Consider the following 18,247-nt stretch of genomic DNA (forward strand, 5'->3'; position numbering starts at 1 on the left):
CGTCCTAAATAGATGGAGTTACCTTCCTGATGTATTATTAAACCATCCTAACTATGTTGTAAATAGACGGAGTTATCTTTCTGATGTTTTATTAAACCATCCTAACTATGTTGTAAATAGATGGAGTTAGCTTTCTGATGTATTATTAAACCATCCTAACTATGTTCTAAATAGATGGAGTTACCTTTCTGATAGATTATTAAACCATCCTAACTATGTTGTAAATAGATGGAGTTACCTTTCTCATATATTATTAAACCATCCTAACTATGTTGCAAATAGACGGAGTTACCTTTCTGATATATTATTAAACCATCCTAAGTATGTTGTAAATAGATGGAGTTACCTTTTTGATATATTATTAAACCATCCTAACTATGTTGTAAATAGATGGAGTTACCTTTCTGATATATTATTAAACCATCCTAACTATGTTGTAAATAGACGGAGTTACCTTTCTGATATATCATTAAACCATCCTAACTATGTTGTAAATAGATGGAGTTACCTTTCTCATATATTATTAAACCATCCTAACTATGTTGTAAATAGACGGAGTTACCTTTCTGATATATTATTAAACCATCCTAACTATGTTGTAAATAGATGGAGTTACCTTTCTGATATATTATTGAACCATCCCAACTATGTTGTAAGTAGACGGAGTTACCTTTCTGATATATTATTAAACCATCCTAACTACGTCCTAAATAGATGGAGTTACCTTTCTGATGTATTATTAAACCATCCTAACTATGTTGTAAATAGATGGAGTTACCTTTCTGATATATTATTAAACCATCCTAACTATGTTGTAAATAGACGGAGTTACCTTTCTGATATATCATTAAACCATCCTAACTATGTTGTAAATAGATGGAATTACCTTCCTGATGTTTTATTAAACCACTATAACTATGTCGTAAATAGATGGAGTTACCTTTCTGATCTATTATTAAACCATCCTAACTATGTCGTAAATAGATGGAGTGTCCTTTCTGACATATTATTAAAGAATCCTAACTATGTTGTAAATAGATGGAGTTACCTTTCTGATGTATTATTAAACCATCCTAACTATGTTGTAAATAGACGGAGTTACCTTTCTGATGTTTTATTAAACCACTATAACTATGTCGTAAATAGATGGAGTTACCTTTCTGATCTATTATTAAACCATCCTAACTATGTCGTAAATAGATGGAGTGTCCTTTCTGATATATTATTAAAGAATCTTAACTATGTCGTAAATAGATGGAGTTTCCTTTCTGATATATTATTAAACCATCCTAACTATGTTGTAAATAGACGGAGTTACCTTTCTGATGTATTATTAAACCATCCTAACTATGTTGTAAATAGATGGAGTTATCTTTCTGATATATTATTAAACCATCCTAATTATGTTGTAAATAGACGGAGTTACCTTTCTGATATATTATTAAACCATGCTAACTATGTTGTAAATAGATAGAGTTACCTTTCTGATCTATTATTAAACCATCCTAACTATGTTGTAAATAGATGGAGTTACGTTTCTGATGTATTATTAAACCATCCTAACTATGTTGTAAATAGATGGAGTTACCTTTCTGATATATTATTAAACCATCCTAACTATGTTGTAAATAGATAAAGTTACCTTTCTGATATATTATTAAACCATCCTAACTATGTTGTAAATAGATGGAGTTACCTTTCTGATATATTATTAAACCATCCTAACTATGTTGTAAATAGACGGAGTTACGTTTATGATGTATTATTAAACCATCCTAACTATGTTGTAAATAGATGGAGTTAGCTTTCTGATGTATTATTAAACCATCCTAACTATGTTGTAAATAGAGGGAGTTACCTTTCTGATATATTATTAAACCATTCTAACTATGTTGTAAATAGATGGAGTTACCTTTCTGATATATTATTAAACCATCCTGACTATGTTGTAAATAGACGGAGTTACGTTTCTGATGTATTATTAAACCATCCTAACTATGTTGTAAATAAATGGAGTTACCTTTCTGATGTAATATTAAACCATCCTAACTATGTTGTAAATAGATGGAGTTACCTTTCTGATATATTATTAAACCATCCTAACTATGTTGTAAATAGATGGAGTTACCTTTCCCATATATTATTAAACCATCCTAACTATGTTGTAAATAGACGGAGTTACCTTTCTGATATATTATTAAACCATCCTAACTATTTTGTAAATAGATGGAGTTACCTTTCTGATATATTATTGAACCATCCTAACTATGTTGTAAATAGATGGAGTTACCTTTCTGATATATTATTAAATCATCCTTACTATGTTGTAAATAGATGGAGTTACCTTTCTGATATATTATGAAACAATCATAACTATGTTGTAAATAGACGGAGTTACCTTTCTGATATATTATTAAACCATCCTAACTATGTTGTAAATAGATGGAGTTACCTTTCTGATATATTATTAAACCATCCTAACTATGTTGTAAATAGACGGAGTTACCTTTCTGATATATTATTAAACCATCCTAACTATGTTGTAAATAGACGGGGTTACCTTTCTGATATATTATTAAACCATCCTAACTATGTTGCAAATAGAGGGAGTTACCTTTCTGATATATTATTAAACCATCCTAACTATGTCGTAAATAGATGGAGTGTCCTTTCTGATATATTATTAAAGAATCTTAACTATGTCGTAAATAGATGGAGTTACCTTTCTGATCTATTATTAAACCATCCTAACTACGTCCTAAATAGATGGAGTTACCTTTCTGATGTATTATTAAACCATCCTAACTATGTTGTAAATAGACGGAGTTATCTTTCTGATGTTTTATTAAACTATCCTAACTATGTTGTAAATAGATGGAGTTAGCTTTCTGATGTATTATTAAACCATCCTAACTATGTTGTAAATAGATGGAGTTACCTTTCTGATAGATTATTAAACCATCCTAACTATGTTGTAAATAGATGGAGTTACCTTTCTCATATATTATTAAACCATCCTAACTATGTTGTAAATAGACGGAGTTACCTTTCTGATATATTATTAAACCATCCTAAGTATGTTGTAAATAGATGGAGTTACCTTTTTGATATATTATTAAACCATCCTAACTATGTTGTAAATAGATGGAGTTACCTTTCTGATATATTATTAAACCATCCTAACTATGTTGTAAATAGACGGAGTTACCTTTCTGATATATCATTAAACCATCCTAACTATGTTGTAAATAGATGGAGTTACCTTTCTCATATATTATTAAACCATCCTAACTATGTTGTAAATAGACGGAGTTACCTTTCTGATATATTATTAAACCATCCTAACTATGTTGTAAATAGATGGAGTTACCTTTCTGATATATTATTGAACCATCCCAACTATGTTGTAAGTAGACGGAGTTACCTTTCTGATATGTTATTAAACCATCCTAACCACGTCCTAAATAGATGGAGTTACCTTTCTGATGTATTATTAAACCATCCTAACTATGTTGTAAATAGATGGAGTTACCTTTCTGATATATTATTAAACCATCCTAACTATGTTGTAAATAGACGGAGTTACCTTTCTGATATATCATTAAACCATCCTAACTATGTTGTAAATAGATGGAGTTACCTTTTTGATATAATCCTAAATGTGTTGAAAAGACAGTAATACAGGTTTCTGATATATTATTAAACCATCCTAACTATGTTGTAAATAGACGGAGTTACCTTTCTGATATATTATTAAACCATCCTAAGTATGTTGTAAATAGATGGAGTTACCTTTTTGATATATTATTGAACCATCCTAACTATGTTGTAAATAGATGGAGTTACCTTTCTGATGCATTATTAAACCATCCTAACTATTTTGTAAATAGATGGAGTTACCTTTCTGATATATTATTAAACCATCCTAACTATGTTGTAAATAGATGGAGTTACCTTTCTGATATATTATTAAACTATCCTAACTATGTTGTAAATAGACGGAGTTACCTTTTTGATATAATCCTAAATGTGTTGAAAAGACAGTAATACAGGTTTCTGATATATTACTAAACCATCCTAGCTATTTTCTAAATACACACAGTTCACTTGTTGATATATTAGTAAATCAGTACTGCTGTGTGAACAATCATTAGTGTTGTATGTTCGATGTGTTGTCAAAACAATGTAACTGTGGTGTGAATTATGTGTGTTATCTAAGTCAGGTGTAATCACACGCACATTAGTTTAACAGTGTACACGAACTGTCTTAGATGAGCATTGAAAAATTAGCTTTACCAAAATATATCTCGTAAACGAATCAACCATTTGTGACAAATGATTCAGTCTGAATTCTTTATTTGGTAAAGACGTGTACTTGATTATAAGTACAATTCAATTAGATTGCAGGATGTTAAGAAGCGTAGTTTCACAAAACTTTATATAAAATTTATCGGCATGACACAGATTTATCTCTTTTATACTAATGTTAGAATATTGATAATAATAATAACAACGTGTGTGATTACCAAGTTTAATATTTCTGTATTTTGTTTTATAATTAATGTTAAAAGTATTAATTGATAGCTTACCTAAAACTGTTAAATTTGCCTGACTTCTGATTGGAATATTCCCTGGTGCTGGGCCAACCTGGAACAAGGATATTATGGTACACAAGAAACAAAACAAAAGGTGATATGTATAAAGATAATTAAATTTTTTTCTAGAAATAAATGTAAATAAAATTGACAAAAAAGGAACATGCGTAGAGGTTGGATCTTAAATTATATATTGAAAAAACGTAAGAATCATTGAGTTGTAATTCGTTGTTTTTTTATTTTTTTTACTGTAGCAGCTTTGAAGCTTCTAATTGGCGTTTTGTATGACGTGTCGTACGAAGGATGTAATTAATTAAGCATTTGATAATCTTTGATCAAATTTCAGGTTAAAATATATCTGTAACGCAGCCTTTCTTGAAGTAATTATTTTATGGAAAGGCTTACTTAGGTTACGTTCGACCATCAACACAAAATTACTATTGGTGTTAACATTTCTTGGTGTTAACTAATAAACTGCTAAAGCTTCTGGTGTTAATTTAGGTGAAGATGTTGATGATAATTCATCAACTGGTAAATTATTTGGTGTTAATTCAAAAACTGGTAAAGTTGTTAACATTAATACAGCAGCTCTTAAAGTTTTGATTTTAGTTCAGTAAGTGGTAAGGTTTTTCTGTTGGTAATACAATACTTTCAGCCAGTACTCATCAGAAGTTACGTTTCGCTTTACAACTCTTGGATTATTACCGTTTCTTATCCCTCTAACCTGACACTGATATTCTCCTTCGTCTTTGAGCTGAGCATCCGAAACTCTCAGATTGTAGGTCCCCTTCCTTGAATCGATAATCATAACATAACGTGGGTAACCAGGAATGCTGGGATCGTACCCTAACGGGAAAAAAAAACAACACAGAAATGTAGAAGCGAGTTGCACGATCATAACAACAAAGGAAACAAATATATTATCATAAGAACAGTCTTATGTCACTTCCCTCTTGAAGCCCATGGATTAAATATACAAATAAAACCAAAAAACTTTCTACAAGTAGTGATATTTTGAATTACATATTTATTTACCGTAATCCATAATTTCTTATGTAGTTTTATATTTTGTAAAATACTTACCTTCCACCCCTCGTTTTTAACAGTTTAGCAGTAAGATTAAGAGGAGATACCTATGGCGGATACAGCAGAACACAGATGGCCCAATACGGAACTTTGCAGTGAATACAAACACCTTTTTATTATTATTATGGGTAAACTAATCATTGTAAAAAAACAAACTTAAGACAGGTTGGTAAGGATAGAAAAAAGTATTCCAGAATTTAAACGTGTCTTATGTTACTGAGTGAATAAAACAAATATAAACAGAAAACACCAATGTTGTAATGTAATGGACACTATTAGTTTGGGGGCATTTTCTTATGGAAATCAACGATTTGACGTTTCGTTGCTGGGTTTTACACACTTGTGTTCCATACCCATGTGCTAGATCTCACATGTTTAATCGACTATCAACTTATTATCTGATTAGCGTCCTGCTGTACAGAAACTAAAACCTATCTTATAAAGTATTTGTTTTGAATTTCCCGCAAAGCCATACGAGGGCTATCTGCGCTAGCCGTCCCTAATTTAGCACTGTAAGACTAGAGGGAAGGCAGCTAGTCATCACCACCCACCGCCAACTCTTGGGTTACTCTTTTACCAACGAATAGTGGGATTGACCGTCACATTATAATGCCCCCACGGCTGAAAGGGCGAGCATGTTTAGTGCGACGGGGATTCGCACCCGGGACCCTTAGATTACGAGTCGAGTCCCTCAACCACCTGGCCATGCCGGGCCTATCTCATAAATACTAATAGTGTAGTTCTGTGCATTTTGTAACTCTTCAGAATATATACTTCTTGAACTTATTTCCTCATTACACTTTAGCTGTACAATAAAAGTTTTGATTACCCACGTTAGAATAGTATAAGTTTATGTTGTGTAGTTTCCTACCTTTTAGTAGACTATTTTACCACAAAGTATTCCCGTTATTAATTTGGTAAAGTATCAAACTACTGTTAGAAAAAAGTATCATACGAGAACGACAATAAGTGAGCTCACAAAATAAGTTGTTATTGCTAATGTACAACGTATACGAAAAACTATTTCATAAACAGAAATTGACTTTTATGATTTCGAAAATGGAATTTATAATTGAAAGGACTAAAACCACCATCATTGTTCCAAAATACCTTTCTATTCCGTTCAAAGACTAAAAATAAAAATACAAAAACAAATAGTTGCTTAAGTCTTTGGAAGCCTGCTGCCAACCTGAGTTTCTATTAGTGAAAACACAAGTTTATGAGTGTAAACAAAAATTAGGCTTAGATCTCTCTGAAAAAAACAAAACTGAAACCTATTTTGCTATGGAATTTATATACTTCAAGTTGAAAGTTTAGTTCAAACAGTAAACATCGTTTGAACACTGTATTAATTATATTACTGCCTTCACTAAAGTGCTAAGAGTTAAATATACTATTTATTACCACTATCTCCTATGTCACAATATATTAAATGTTTTCTTTTATTTCATCTAAATGAGAGGTATGATTCACAGTAATATGGTTCCACAGGGTACTTGAAACCTGCGTTTTGTATTACAGAAGAAATGGTATATCACTGGAAACATGCCTTTTGTATTACAGAAACAATGATATATCACTGGAAACATGACTTTTGTATTACAGAAACAATGGTATTTCATTTGAAATCTGCCCTTTCTATAAGATAAAAATAATAGTTGTCTTGAAACATGCTGTTTCTGTTAAAGAAAAAATATAATTCAGTAACTAACGTCCCCGTCACATCAAACATGCTCTCACTTTCAGCCGTGAGGGCGTTACAGTGTATCGGTCAATTCCATTATTCGTTGGTAAAAGAGTAGCCCAAGAGTGGGCGGTGGGTAGTGATGACTAGCTGCCTTTCCTCTAGTCTAATACTGCTAAATTAGTGACGAATAGCGCAGATAGCCCTCGAGTAGCTTTGCGCGAAATTCAAAAACAAAACAAATAAACAGTTATCTATCTGTGATGTATCTGTCGCTGGTGCACGATCTAAAAGTCTAACGTCATATTTCCTCGTTATTACTGTTGAACGTTTCGGAAGTTCGTTTCTCTGTAAAGGCTTTGATATAATCCTATGCTCTCGTATTAATTTACTGTGAACTAAAACGTAACAAAAAAAAAAGCCTTCCGGAGATACTGTGGCAGTTATGTCTCTGCGCAGACGTAAAAATGTATGAGTAAGGTTATGTGAACTTGTGATTCACAATCATAATAATTTGGAATGAAATATTTGTACTTGACGAAATGTACGTGTATCAATACTGAATATGTAACTACATTAAGCAATTACAAATCGAAAGGAGGTCCAGCTCATATTAGCATATATTTTGTAATATGATTTTTGTTTTTTATTCAGCAGAGTATTTGTTTTGTTTGTTTTTGAATTTCGCACAAAGCTACACGAGAGCTATCTGTGCTAGCCGTCCCTAATTTAGCAGTGTAAGACTAGAGGGAAGGCAGCTAGTCATCACCACCCACCACCAACTCTTGGGCTACTCCTTTACCAACGAATAGTGGGATTTACCGTCACATTATAACGTCTCCACAGCTGAAAGGAGGTCCAGCTCATATTAGCATATATTTTGTAATATGCTTTGACGCGACGAGCGTGCGAACTCGCGACCCTCAGATTACGAGTCGCACGCCTTAACACGTATGGCCATGCCGGGCTCAAACGTAATGTATATATTTGTTTACATAGTATAAGGTTTTGTATGTTATTCACGTAAATATAGGAAAATTAAATTTCAATAAACTTTAACATTTTGTTCGTCAGACCACTAATTATTTGGAATGTTATATTTTGGCTCAGGACGTTATTAAGGTAAATGAAATTTCAATGGAGAAATGTTTCAATTTTGGAAATGTTCTCGTATATTTGAAGTATTATTCAGAGCAAAAAAAAATGTTCCTTTCTATTAGACTTACGTCCTCCAAACAATGTTTATTACAATGTTATATTTCCAACAAAGTACAACTGCATTTATTAAATTATGCCAGCGAAACTCTCGAGTTTATATTTTGTGCAAAACAAACGTCACCATGAGATGATATCATATAAATATCCTAGACGTAATTAAAAGTGAAAGAAATTGTATAGGACGTCCTTAGATACCAGTAATTAAGAGCAATGTGAGTGTGGAACATGACAGAGTTACATTAAAAACATCGGTACAATTTTATGACGTGGCGAGCAAAGAGGTTGACTGGATTCACTGGAAGACAACAAGTCGATACAGAGTAGCTACACCTTAATTATGTTAATGACCTGAATAGTAGTTCATCAATAAAACTGGCTGGAGATATTTAACATCACTGGATATCGACAGGATCAATAAGCCTAATATTTCTAACTAAAGAACTATACAAAAAAATACCAGCACAAGTACAATGTAAGCTTCATCGGGCTGCAATCAACCACTGATGTACGTGTCTCTAATCCAGCACTACAAAATAACCCTGTTTTCAGTGTCAAGAACGTGTAGACTGGTCAAACTACATGTGGGTAAATGCTTCATTCACAGACATTTTAGTAACGATTTACATTTCAGTTACGTAGATACAGGGGGTGTACTTACTGAGAGATAGAGAGAGAGAGAAAAGGCCTAGACTAAATTTTACATTTTGTATAGAAAACATGCACAAGACGGCGGTGTTATTCTATAAGTACGATGATTGACTGTATCTGATTCACGTGTATGAAATTGGTCTGTTAAGATACAACACAACCGGAGGTCGTCTCCTTCCCTCCTGTTGATAAGTTGGAAATAGCTCTGAAGAGAGAATGTAGATTGTTACCCCAGCTTTTCACTGAGACGGTCCTTAAAACAAGAGACTAATCGATGGTCTACTTGTGGAACAGCAGTAACAGACGATAATATTTCACACCGCGTTTCTGGTTAGATAATATTTGTTAGGCTTAAAAAATAGTAAGAAAGCGCTATTTCATAACATAGTTACACCTCGAACTTAGAAAATCCTGATTATACTGTAATTATATTAATATATAATTATTGTAAGTAATATATAACGTTATTATACCTTCTCTATTTTTTGGGGTCGTTTAAAAATATGGTTAGTAGTGTCGTTGTAGAACCTACCTGCTTTGAATGTCCTTAAAATAATATATATATAAATTTAGAGACATTAGTTACGAAACCTAATTATAGAAGAAGGTAAGTATTGTTTATGTATTTCAAGTTAGTGTATTTTCATAATTTCTTTCCAGAGTATTGTTAGCGTATTTAAAGTTAGAGCATTTTTCTAATTTATTTATTATAGTTGTTTTTTTTTTTAAATTAGATTTCAAGATGATCTTATAAGCAAAAGAGGTAGTGTGCCACCTTACACTACAAAAATAAAACAATGGTTTTATTTGCTATATCTCGTATAAGCTGGGTATATTATTTCCTATCTTCCAAAATTGAATGAATATTTGTTTGTTTTTGAATTTCGCGCAAAGCTACACGAGGGCTATCTGCGCTAGCCGTCCCTAATTTAGCAGTGTATGACAAAAGGGAAGGCAGCTAGTCATCACCACCCACCGCCAACTCTTGGGCTACTCTTTTACCAATGAATAGTTGGATTAACCGTCACATTATAACGCCCCCACGGGTGAAAGGGCGTGCATGTTTGGTGCGACGGGGATTTGAATCCGCGATCCTCAAATTACAAGTTGAGTGTTTTAACTAACTGGCCGTGGTACGGGTTTATTATGATATAATATGTTAAAAACGAAATATTTATATTAAAATAAGATTTGGGAAATTGAGAGTACCAATCACCATCTACAGTGTCACTAACTGCTCTTTCATTGGCCAGCAATCAGGCTACTTGTCATTAGGTACGTAAATACCCTTATCAACAGTGACGTAGTTATCAATTAATGATAACAGTTTTGTGAAATGTCTCAAGTGAAAAAAATGAGAATAATGTATTACCAAACGAAACGACGCTTCTTTGTTTTCCGTTTCGCATGTCTATTGCCCTTACAAGTTTTAATCTTTATTTGGACCTCGCATGGCCTGAGGTTAAGGTGCACGATTCAAAATCTACATGACGCAGGTTCGCATTCCAGCGCTGAACTCGTTCGCCCTTTCACCTTTAGTGACTTTATAACGTATCGTGAATCGCACATTTCGTCTGTAACGAGTAATCTACGACGTAGTAATGAGTGCTGTTGAATAACTGTCCTCGAGTAGCTTTGGGTTAGGGTTAACATCAATCCAACCAACGTAATCCTTGTTTTATTGCAAAGTTAACTTACAGAACATCCACGACATAATATAGACTTAACATGCATTATTTACGTATGTTAAATACGTGAAGTTCGCTCTTCAAAATATATTTTTCGTGATATTATGAGATGTGACATTCTTTAATGGTGAGAAAAATAGATCAGTTAAATAATGTCATTGTTGACTATGCATGCACAAGTAGACATTTCAAACGTAAGGAAACCTACAGCCGCGCAACTTATATATATACCATTTTTTTGGTGATTCACTGGTGTCGAGGCTTTTCCCTTAGAAAATCAATTCATTAGACTGACTGTTGTAACATAAAGTCTTAAACAAAAATCAAATATACGACAACAAGTCTTAAGGTGTGGAATCCCTTTTGTTTTATTTTCTATCGTTTGTTTCAAAGTAAATTGTGTTTATCTGTATCTATTACATTATACTTGACGAACGATTGCTTTATGCGTCTTCTGTCGTGAACAGTTAAACTATTTTTACTGAGAAATATTTTCAAAAATATTGTAAAGTGTAAAGTACTTAAATAAGACAATGTTAGTAATAGATTTAATAAATTACAGACAAGACTGCTAAACTTTGTAACAAATCGTTGTTAAAACATTTGTATCTAGATACGTATCGTGTTGAATACTATGATGAAATTCGTCCACCTGGTGTACGAATGGTGAATATACACCTGGTGTATATTTTATCATAGTTACTAACGTACCATTAAGCCTAATTACTCCTAGCTGTTTTTTTTTTCTTCTAATACATAACTTTGACTACCGTCCTCAGGAAAACCTCAAGAGAGTCTCGATACATTACCAGAGCAATGATTCGTTCCCGGCCATATTATTGGATAGAAAGAAGTTCTGTTCGCTCGGATTCTCCCTCCATTAGGCTTACAATTTTAGACGGACAAAGAATGTTTCTTTTCGTCCTTGTTTCAGTACTTTGCTATATTCTGAATTATGTGACCTTCCCTAACGTGTTTGTTTCTGAATTATGTGACTTTCCCAAACGTGTTTGTTTGTGAATTATGTGACCTTCCCTAACGTGTTTGTTTGTGAATTATGTGACCTTCCCTAACGTGTTTGTTTGTGAATTATGTGACCTTCGCTAACGTGTTTGTTTGTGAATTATGTTACCTTCCCTAACGTGTTTCTTTCTGAATTATGTGACTTTCCCTAACGTGTTTGTTTCTGAATTATGTGACTTTCCCTAACGTGTTTGTTTCTGAATTATGTGACTTTCCCTAACGTGTTTGTTTCTGAATTATGTGACCTCCTCTAACGTCTTTGTTTCTGAATTATGTGACCTCCTCTAACGTCTTTGTTTCTGAATTATGTGACCTCCTCTAACGTCTTTGTCTCTGAATTATGTGACCTTCCCCAACGTCTTTGTTTCTGAAGTATGTGACCTCCTCTAACGTCTTTGTTTCTGAATTATGTGACCCCCTCTTACGTCTTTGTTTCTGAATTATGTGACCTTCCCCAACGTCTTTGTTTCTGAATTATGTGACCTTCCCCAACGTCTTTGTTTCTGAATTATGTGACCTCCTCTAACGTCTTTGTTTCTGAATTATGTGACCTTCCCCAACGTCTTTGTTTCTGATGTATGTGACCTCCTCTAACGTCTTTGTTTCTGAATTATGTGACCTCCTTTAACGTCTTTGTTTCTGAATTATGTTACTTCCTCTAACGTCTTTGTTTCTGAATTATGTGACCTTCCCCAACGTCTTTGTTTCTGAATTATGTGACCTCCTCTAACGTCTTTGTTTCTGAATTATGTTACTTTCTCTAACGTCTTTGTTTCTGAATTATTTGACCTCCTCTAACGTCTTTGTTTCTGAATTATGGATGAGCATTACAGATATTGCTGAGTGTAATTTCTTTGTGAATTTCGAATTGTTAGAGTTGTATTCTACACTGTCACAAGGTCCACATTCATAAGGTTTTCTTCTCTATTAGGCATTATTGTGTTCAACTATGCACTAGCACAGGTTTTGTTTTGTCATAACTTTTGAAGACTGTATGAAGGTTTAACATTTGCAATCCCTTTGAATACCTTTTGAAATATTTTTCATAACGAAGAATATGCTTGTCACTTTTTTCTTGGTGTTCATTTTCGCTAGTACAGTGGTAAGTCTACGGATTTACAATGCTAAAATCAGGGGTTCGATTCCCCTCGATGGGCTAAGCAGATATCCCGATGTGGCTTTGCTGTAAGAAAAACATACACATTCGTTTTCGCTATCTTACTCTCTATTATTTGCTCAGGGTATCTATCCTTAAAAGGAACGATTTGATGGGTTTGTTCTTAAACTTTGTTACAAACATTTTATTTCTTGCTATTGGGTTATTTAATATTTTACTAAATATCTTTAAGCATACGTGTTGCGTGTACTGATGCCCACTTTGTCTGGGAATAAAAGCTTGTTACCCTATCGTGCGTTACGTCACTGGATGTTGCCTACCCAGGTGGTTTATGAATGGTGGATTTTTATGTGTAATAAGTAACACTTTCACAAGTCTGTGGTCAACACATCTGTGCCAATTCCGAGGTCTTAGAGAAACAGTTTTGAGGACCTCATCTTCGAAATTTTCCAAAATTTTCCAAATTTTCCAATTATCCCATAACAAGACCATTCTGTTGCTTGTTTGTTTTGGAATTCGCGCAAAGATACACGAAGGCTATCTGCGCTAACCGTACCTAATTTTACAGTGTAAGACTAGAGAGAAGGCAGCTATTCATCACCACCCACGCCAACTCTTGGGCTACTTTTTTACCAACGAATAGTGGGATTGATCGTAACATTATAAAACTCCCACGGCTGAAAGGGGCGAGCATGTTCGGTGCGACGGGGTTTCGAACCCGCGACCCTCAGATTACAAGTCGAACGCCTTAACCCACATGGCCAACATTCTGTTGCTAATTTATTCTTCTATCATAACTGAAGTAAATGTTTTTCGTACAGAAAATTGTGGGTTCAGTTGTCTTGGAGATTGTAAGATGGTTACGTTTTTCAAAATTTCTACCACTGTCGACCAGCTGGTGGAGTGTAATACGTGGTACGTCAGACAACAATTTGTATACATGAAAACCAGTCAGCACATCCTGTTACATTATTGATGTTAAGCTTTCATAATCCCCGCGAAATGGGGTGAGTTCTTAATACGAGCGAGAGTCTTTAATTTATTGGTAATATAAAGACGTAAAATGTATATCCCCTTACAAATTATGGTAACTGAAAACATTTCCTCTCAGATTCCTAAAGGTAGACAAGAGTTTAACGGCTTACCCTCAGACAAGGGTAACTCCACAGTAATCACAGGAAGACAGGAATATACAAACAAGTCGATAATTTTAATTGAAACTGACGAATGGAAAAATAAATCAATTCAAAAAATAATTTAGAAAAAGAAAAACATTTAAAAATATTGGGATATAAACATACAAATAACTAATAGTAAGTACACCACAATATCATCAGACATACAAATAACTCGTAGTAAGTACACCACAATATCATTAGACATACAAATAACTCGTAGTAAGTACACCACAATATCATCAGACATACAAATAACTCGTAGTAAGTACACCACAATATCATCAGACATACAAATAACTAGTAGTAAGTATACCACAATATCATCAGACATACAAATAACTAGTAGTAAGTACACCACAATATCATCAGACATACAAATAACTAGTAGTAAGTACACCACAATATCATCAGACATACAAATAACTAGTAGTAAGTACACCACAATATCATCAGACATACAAATAACTAGTAGTAAGTACACCATAATATCATCAGACATACAAATAACTAGTAATAAGTATACCACAACATCATCAGACATACAAATAACTAATAGTAAGTATACCACAGTTTTACTACACATACAAATAACTAGTAGTAATTACACTACAGTTTTACTACACACACAAATAACTAGTAGTAAGTATACTACAGTTTTACTACACATACAAATAACTAGTAGTAAGTACATCACAGTTTTACCACACACACAAATAACTAGTAGTAGATACACCACAGTTTTACCACACACACAAATAACTAATAGTAAGTACAGCACAGTTTTGCTACACACACAAATAACTAATAGTAAGTATACCACAGTTTCACTACACACACAAATAACTAGTAGTAAGTACATCACAGTTTTACACCACATACAAATAACTAGTAGTAAGTACACCACAGTTTTATTACCCACACAAATATCTAATAGTAAGTATACCGCAGTTTCACTACACACATAAATAACTAGTAGTAAGTACACCACAGTTTTACTACACACACAAATAACTAGTTGTCAGTACATCACAGTTTTACACCACATACAAATAACTAGTAGTCAGTACATCACAGTTTTAGACCACATACAAATAACTAGTAGTAAGTACACCACAGTTTTACTACACACACAAATAACTAGTAGTAAGTACACCACAGTTTTATTACCCACAGAAATAACTAATAGTAAGTATACCATAGTTTCACTACACACAAATAACTAGTAGTAAGTAACCACAGTTTTACTACACATACAAATAACTAGTAGTAAGTACATCACAGTTTTATTACCCACACAAATAACTAATAGTAAGTACACCACAGTTTTACCACACATACAAATAACTAGTAGTAAGTACACCACAGATTTACTACACACAAATAACTAGTAGTAAGTACACCACAGTTTTACTACACACACAAATAACTAGTAGTAAGTACACCACAGTTTTATTACCACACAAATAACTAATAGTAAGTATACCATAGTTTCACTACACACAAATAACTAGTAGTAAGTACACCACAGTTTTACTACACACACAAATAACTAGTAGTAAGTACACCACAGATTTACTACACACACAAATAACTAGTAGTAAGTACATCACAGTTTTACTACACACACAAATAACTAGTAGTAAGTACATCACAGTTTTACTACACACACAAATAACTAGTAGTAAGTACATCACAGTTTTACTACACACACAAATAACTAGTAGTAAGTACATCACAGTTTTACTACACACACAAATAACTAGTAGTAAGTACATCACAGTTTTACTACACACACAAATAACTAGTAGTAAGTACATCACAGTTTTACTACACACACAAATAACTAGTAGTAAGTACATCACAGTTTTACTACACACACAAATAACTAGTAGTAAGTACATCACAGTTTTACTACACACACAAATAACTAGTAGTAAGTACACCACAGTTTTACTACACACACAAACAACTAGTAGTAAGTACACCACAGTTTTATTACCCACACAAATAACTAATAGTAAGTATACCACAGTTTCACTACACACACAAATAACTAGTAGTAAGTACACCACAGTTTTACTACACACACAAATAACTAGTAGTAAGTACATCACAGTTTTACACCACATACAAATAACTAGTAGTAAGTACATCACAGTTTTATTACCCACACAAATATCTAATAGTAAGTACACCACAATATCATCAGACATAGAAATAATTAATAGTAAGTTCACCACAATATAATTACACACACATATCTGTGTTTTAGCAATAATTAACAAGTACAGCTACCAAGTAAATCACGAAGTTAACTGTATAGATTTACCACGCCACCCCTTGGAATGGAGGGCAGAATCATTACATTGAATATTCATTATGAATGTTGAAATAACAGAAGGACCATGTATGTCAGAATGGAGAAACATAGTAGATATAGTGATTTATTTGATATACCTCATCAGGTCAGAGAAGATCATATAATTGAGTGGAATAACACTAAAAATAGAAACAAAATAGCACTTCTTACATCCAACTAAATGATTACATACTGAACGGACTTAACACAGAAGTGAGGTGCAGCTGGAAACCTCTTGTGATCATATAAAGTGTTGATCGACCAAATTCGAATTTGATGAGATCCCAGATGAGTGGGTTGTTTAACTGTCTTCCAAACAAAATGACCCAATATCGAATTCCGCCTTCTGCCACCATATGAGTAACCTCTGGAAACCGCGGAACACTATGGGCCAAAATGTTATGTTATGTGTCACCTGGTGATTAGTAATGACATAAAAACTTTACTTTTACTTGGTTAATCGTTTAGATTAATAACCGAAACAGGTTGTCACGTATTTTATTTGTGTAATTTTGTAACGTTTTGTAGAAGTTTCTCCTAATAATTATTTTGATAATAATAGCATCGATTTCAATTCTCAGCTATTACCTCGAAGCCCATCCATGAATGGCTGTTTGTGATCATGTAAAAGAAGTCTGTTTGTGACTGAACGAAACGCTGTGAATAAGATATCTATACAGTGTTCATCACAGGGAATGGAACCTCGGTCCTTAAACTTGCGACCCCTAGTGGCATGGCGGTAAATCTGTAGGTTTATTGCATTTGGAATAGGTCTTTGGTACCTGCGGTTGGATAAGCACAAGTAATCCAGAAAAAAAAACACAACAACCTTAAACCTACAGCTGAGGTCGCGTGCCCCCCTCTCGTACAGCAACAAGCCTACGGATTTATGATGTTAAAATCAGGGGTTCGATTCCTCTCGGTTGGCTCCGACGTGGCTTTGCTATAATAAAAACACAGCTGTGGTCACAGGGATCAGTCATACAAAGAAAGAAGTAACAGGTGACAAGAACCTATATAAAAGTAGTTCTAATTTCTTAAGGCTAAGTAAAAGTTTTTTGCAAAATGAAATATGTTGATTCATTTGTAGTTTGGTTGGTTAAGGTTATTTTATTTGCAAATCTTATGTAGTTTGAGTGCTTAACTTATACCATTTTATATACATGATTTAATGTGCAGAATTTTGGTATTTTTCATAGCAAAACATTTCAAATAAATCCCGCACAAATTTGTTTGATTGTTTGTTTGTTTGAATTTCGCGCAAAGCTACTTGAGGGCTATCTGTGCCAGCCGTCCCTAATTTAGTTATGGCAGCTAGTCATCACCGCCCACTGCAAATTCTTGGGCTACTCTCTTACCAACGGCTATCTGCGCTATCAGTGATAGACCAGAGGAAAGAAAACTAGCCAACAGCAACCACTGACAATCTGGGGGAATCTTTCACCAACCACTAGTGAAATTGACTGTCATACGATAACCTTACTACAGCTGCGAGGGTGATCATATTTGTTGAAGGAACTTTGAGTCAGTGACTCTCAGGTTGCAAGTCGAATTCCTTGACCACTAGGCTATGCTAGGCCATTTAACAATGAGGAATTCTGAAACAGCCAGCATTATAGACTTTATAACATAACACGTTACACTAGTATAT

At 33.6% G+C, this 18,247-nt stretch overlaps 1 protein-coding gene across 1 annotated transcript in view; it reads right to left on the reverse strand.

Moving 5' to 3' along the window:
* Positions 1-18,247, reverse strand: part of LOC143233068 (nephrin-like) — a 73,304-nt gene that overhangs the window by 35,973 nt on the left and 19,084 nt on the right. Inside the window, 2 exon segments of the mRNA XM_076468950.1 lie at positions 4,590-4,647; positions 5,320-5,441. Of these exon segments, the coding sequence (XP_076325065.1) occupies positions 4,590-4,647; positions 5,320-5,441 (180 nt within the window).

This window comes from Tachypleus tridentatus, chromosome 1 (genome assembly GCF_004210375.1).
Source record: "Tachypleus tridentatus isolate NWPU-2018 chromosome 1, ASM421037v1, whole genome shotgun sequence".
NCBI lineage: Eukaryota > Metazoa > Arthropoda > Merostomata > Xiphosura > Limulidae > Tachypleus > Tachypleus tridentatus.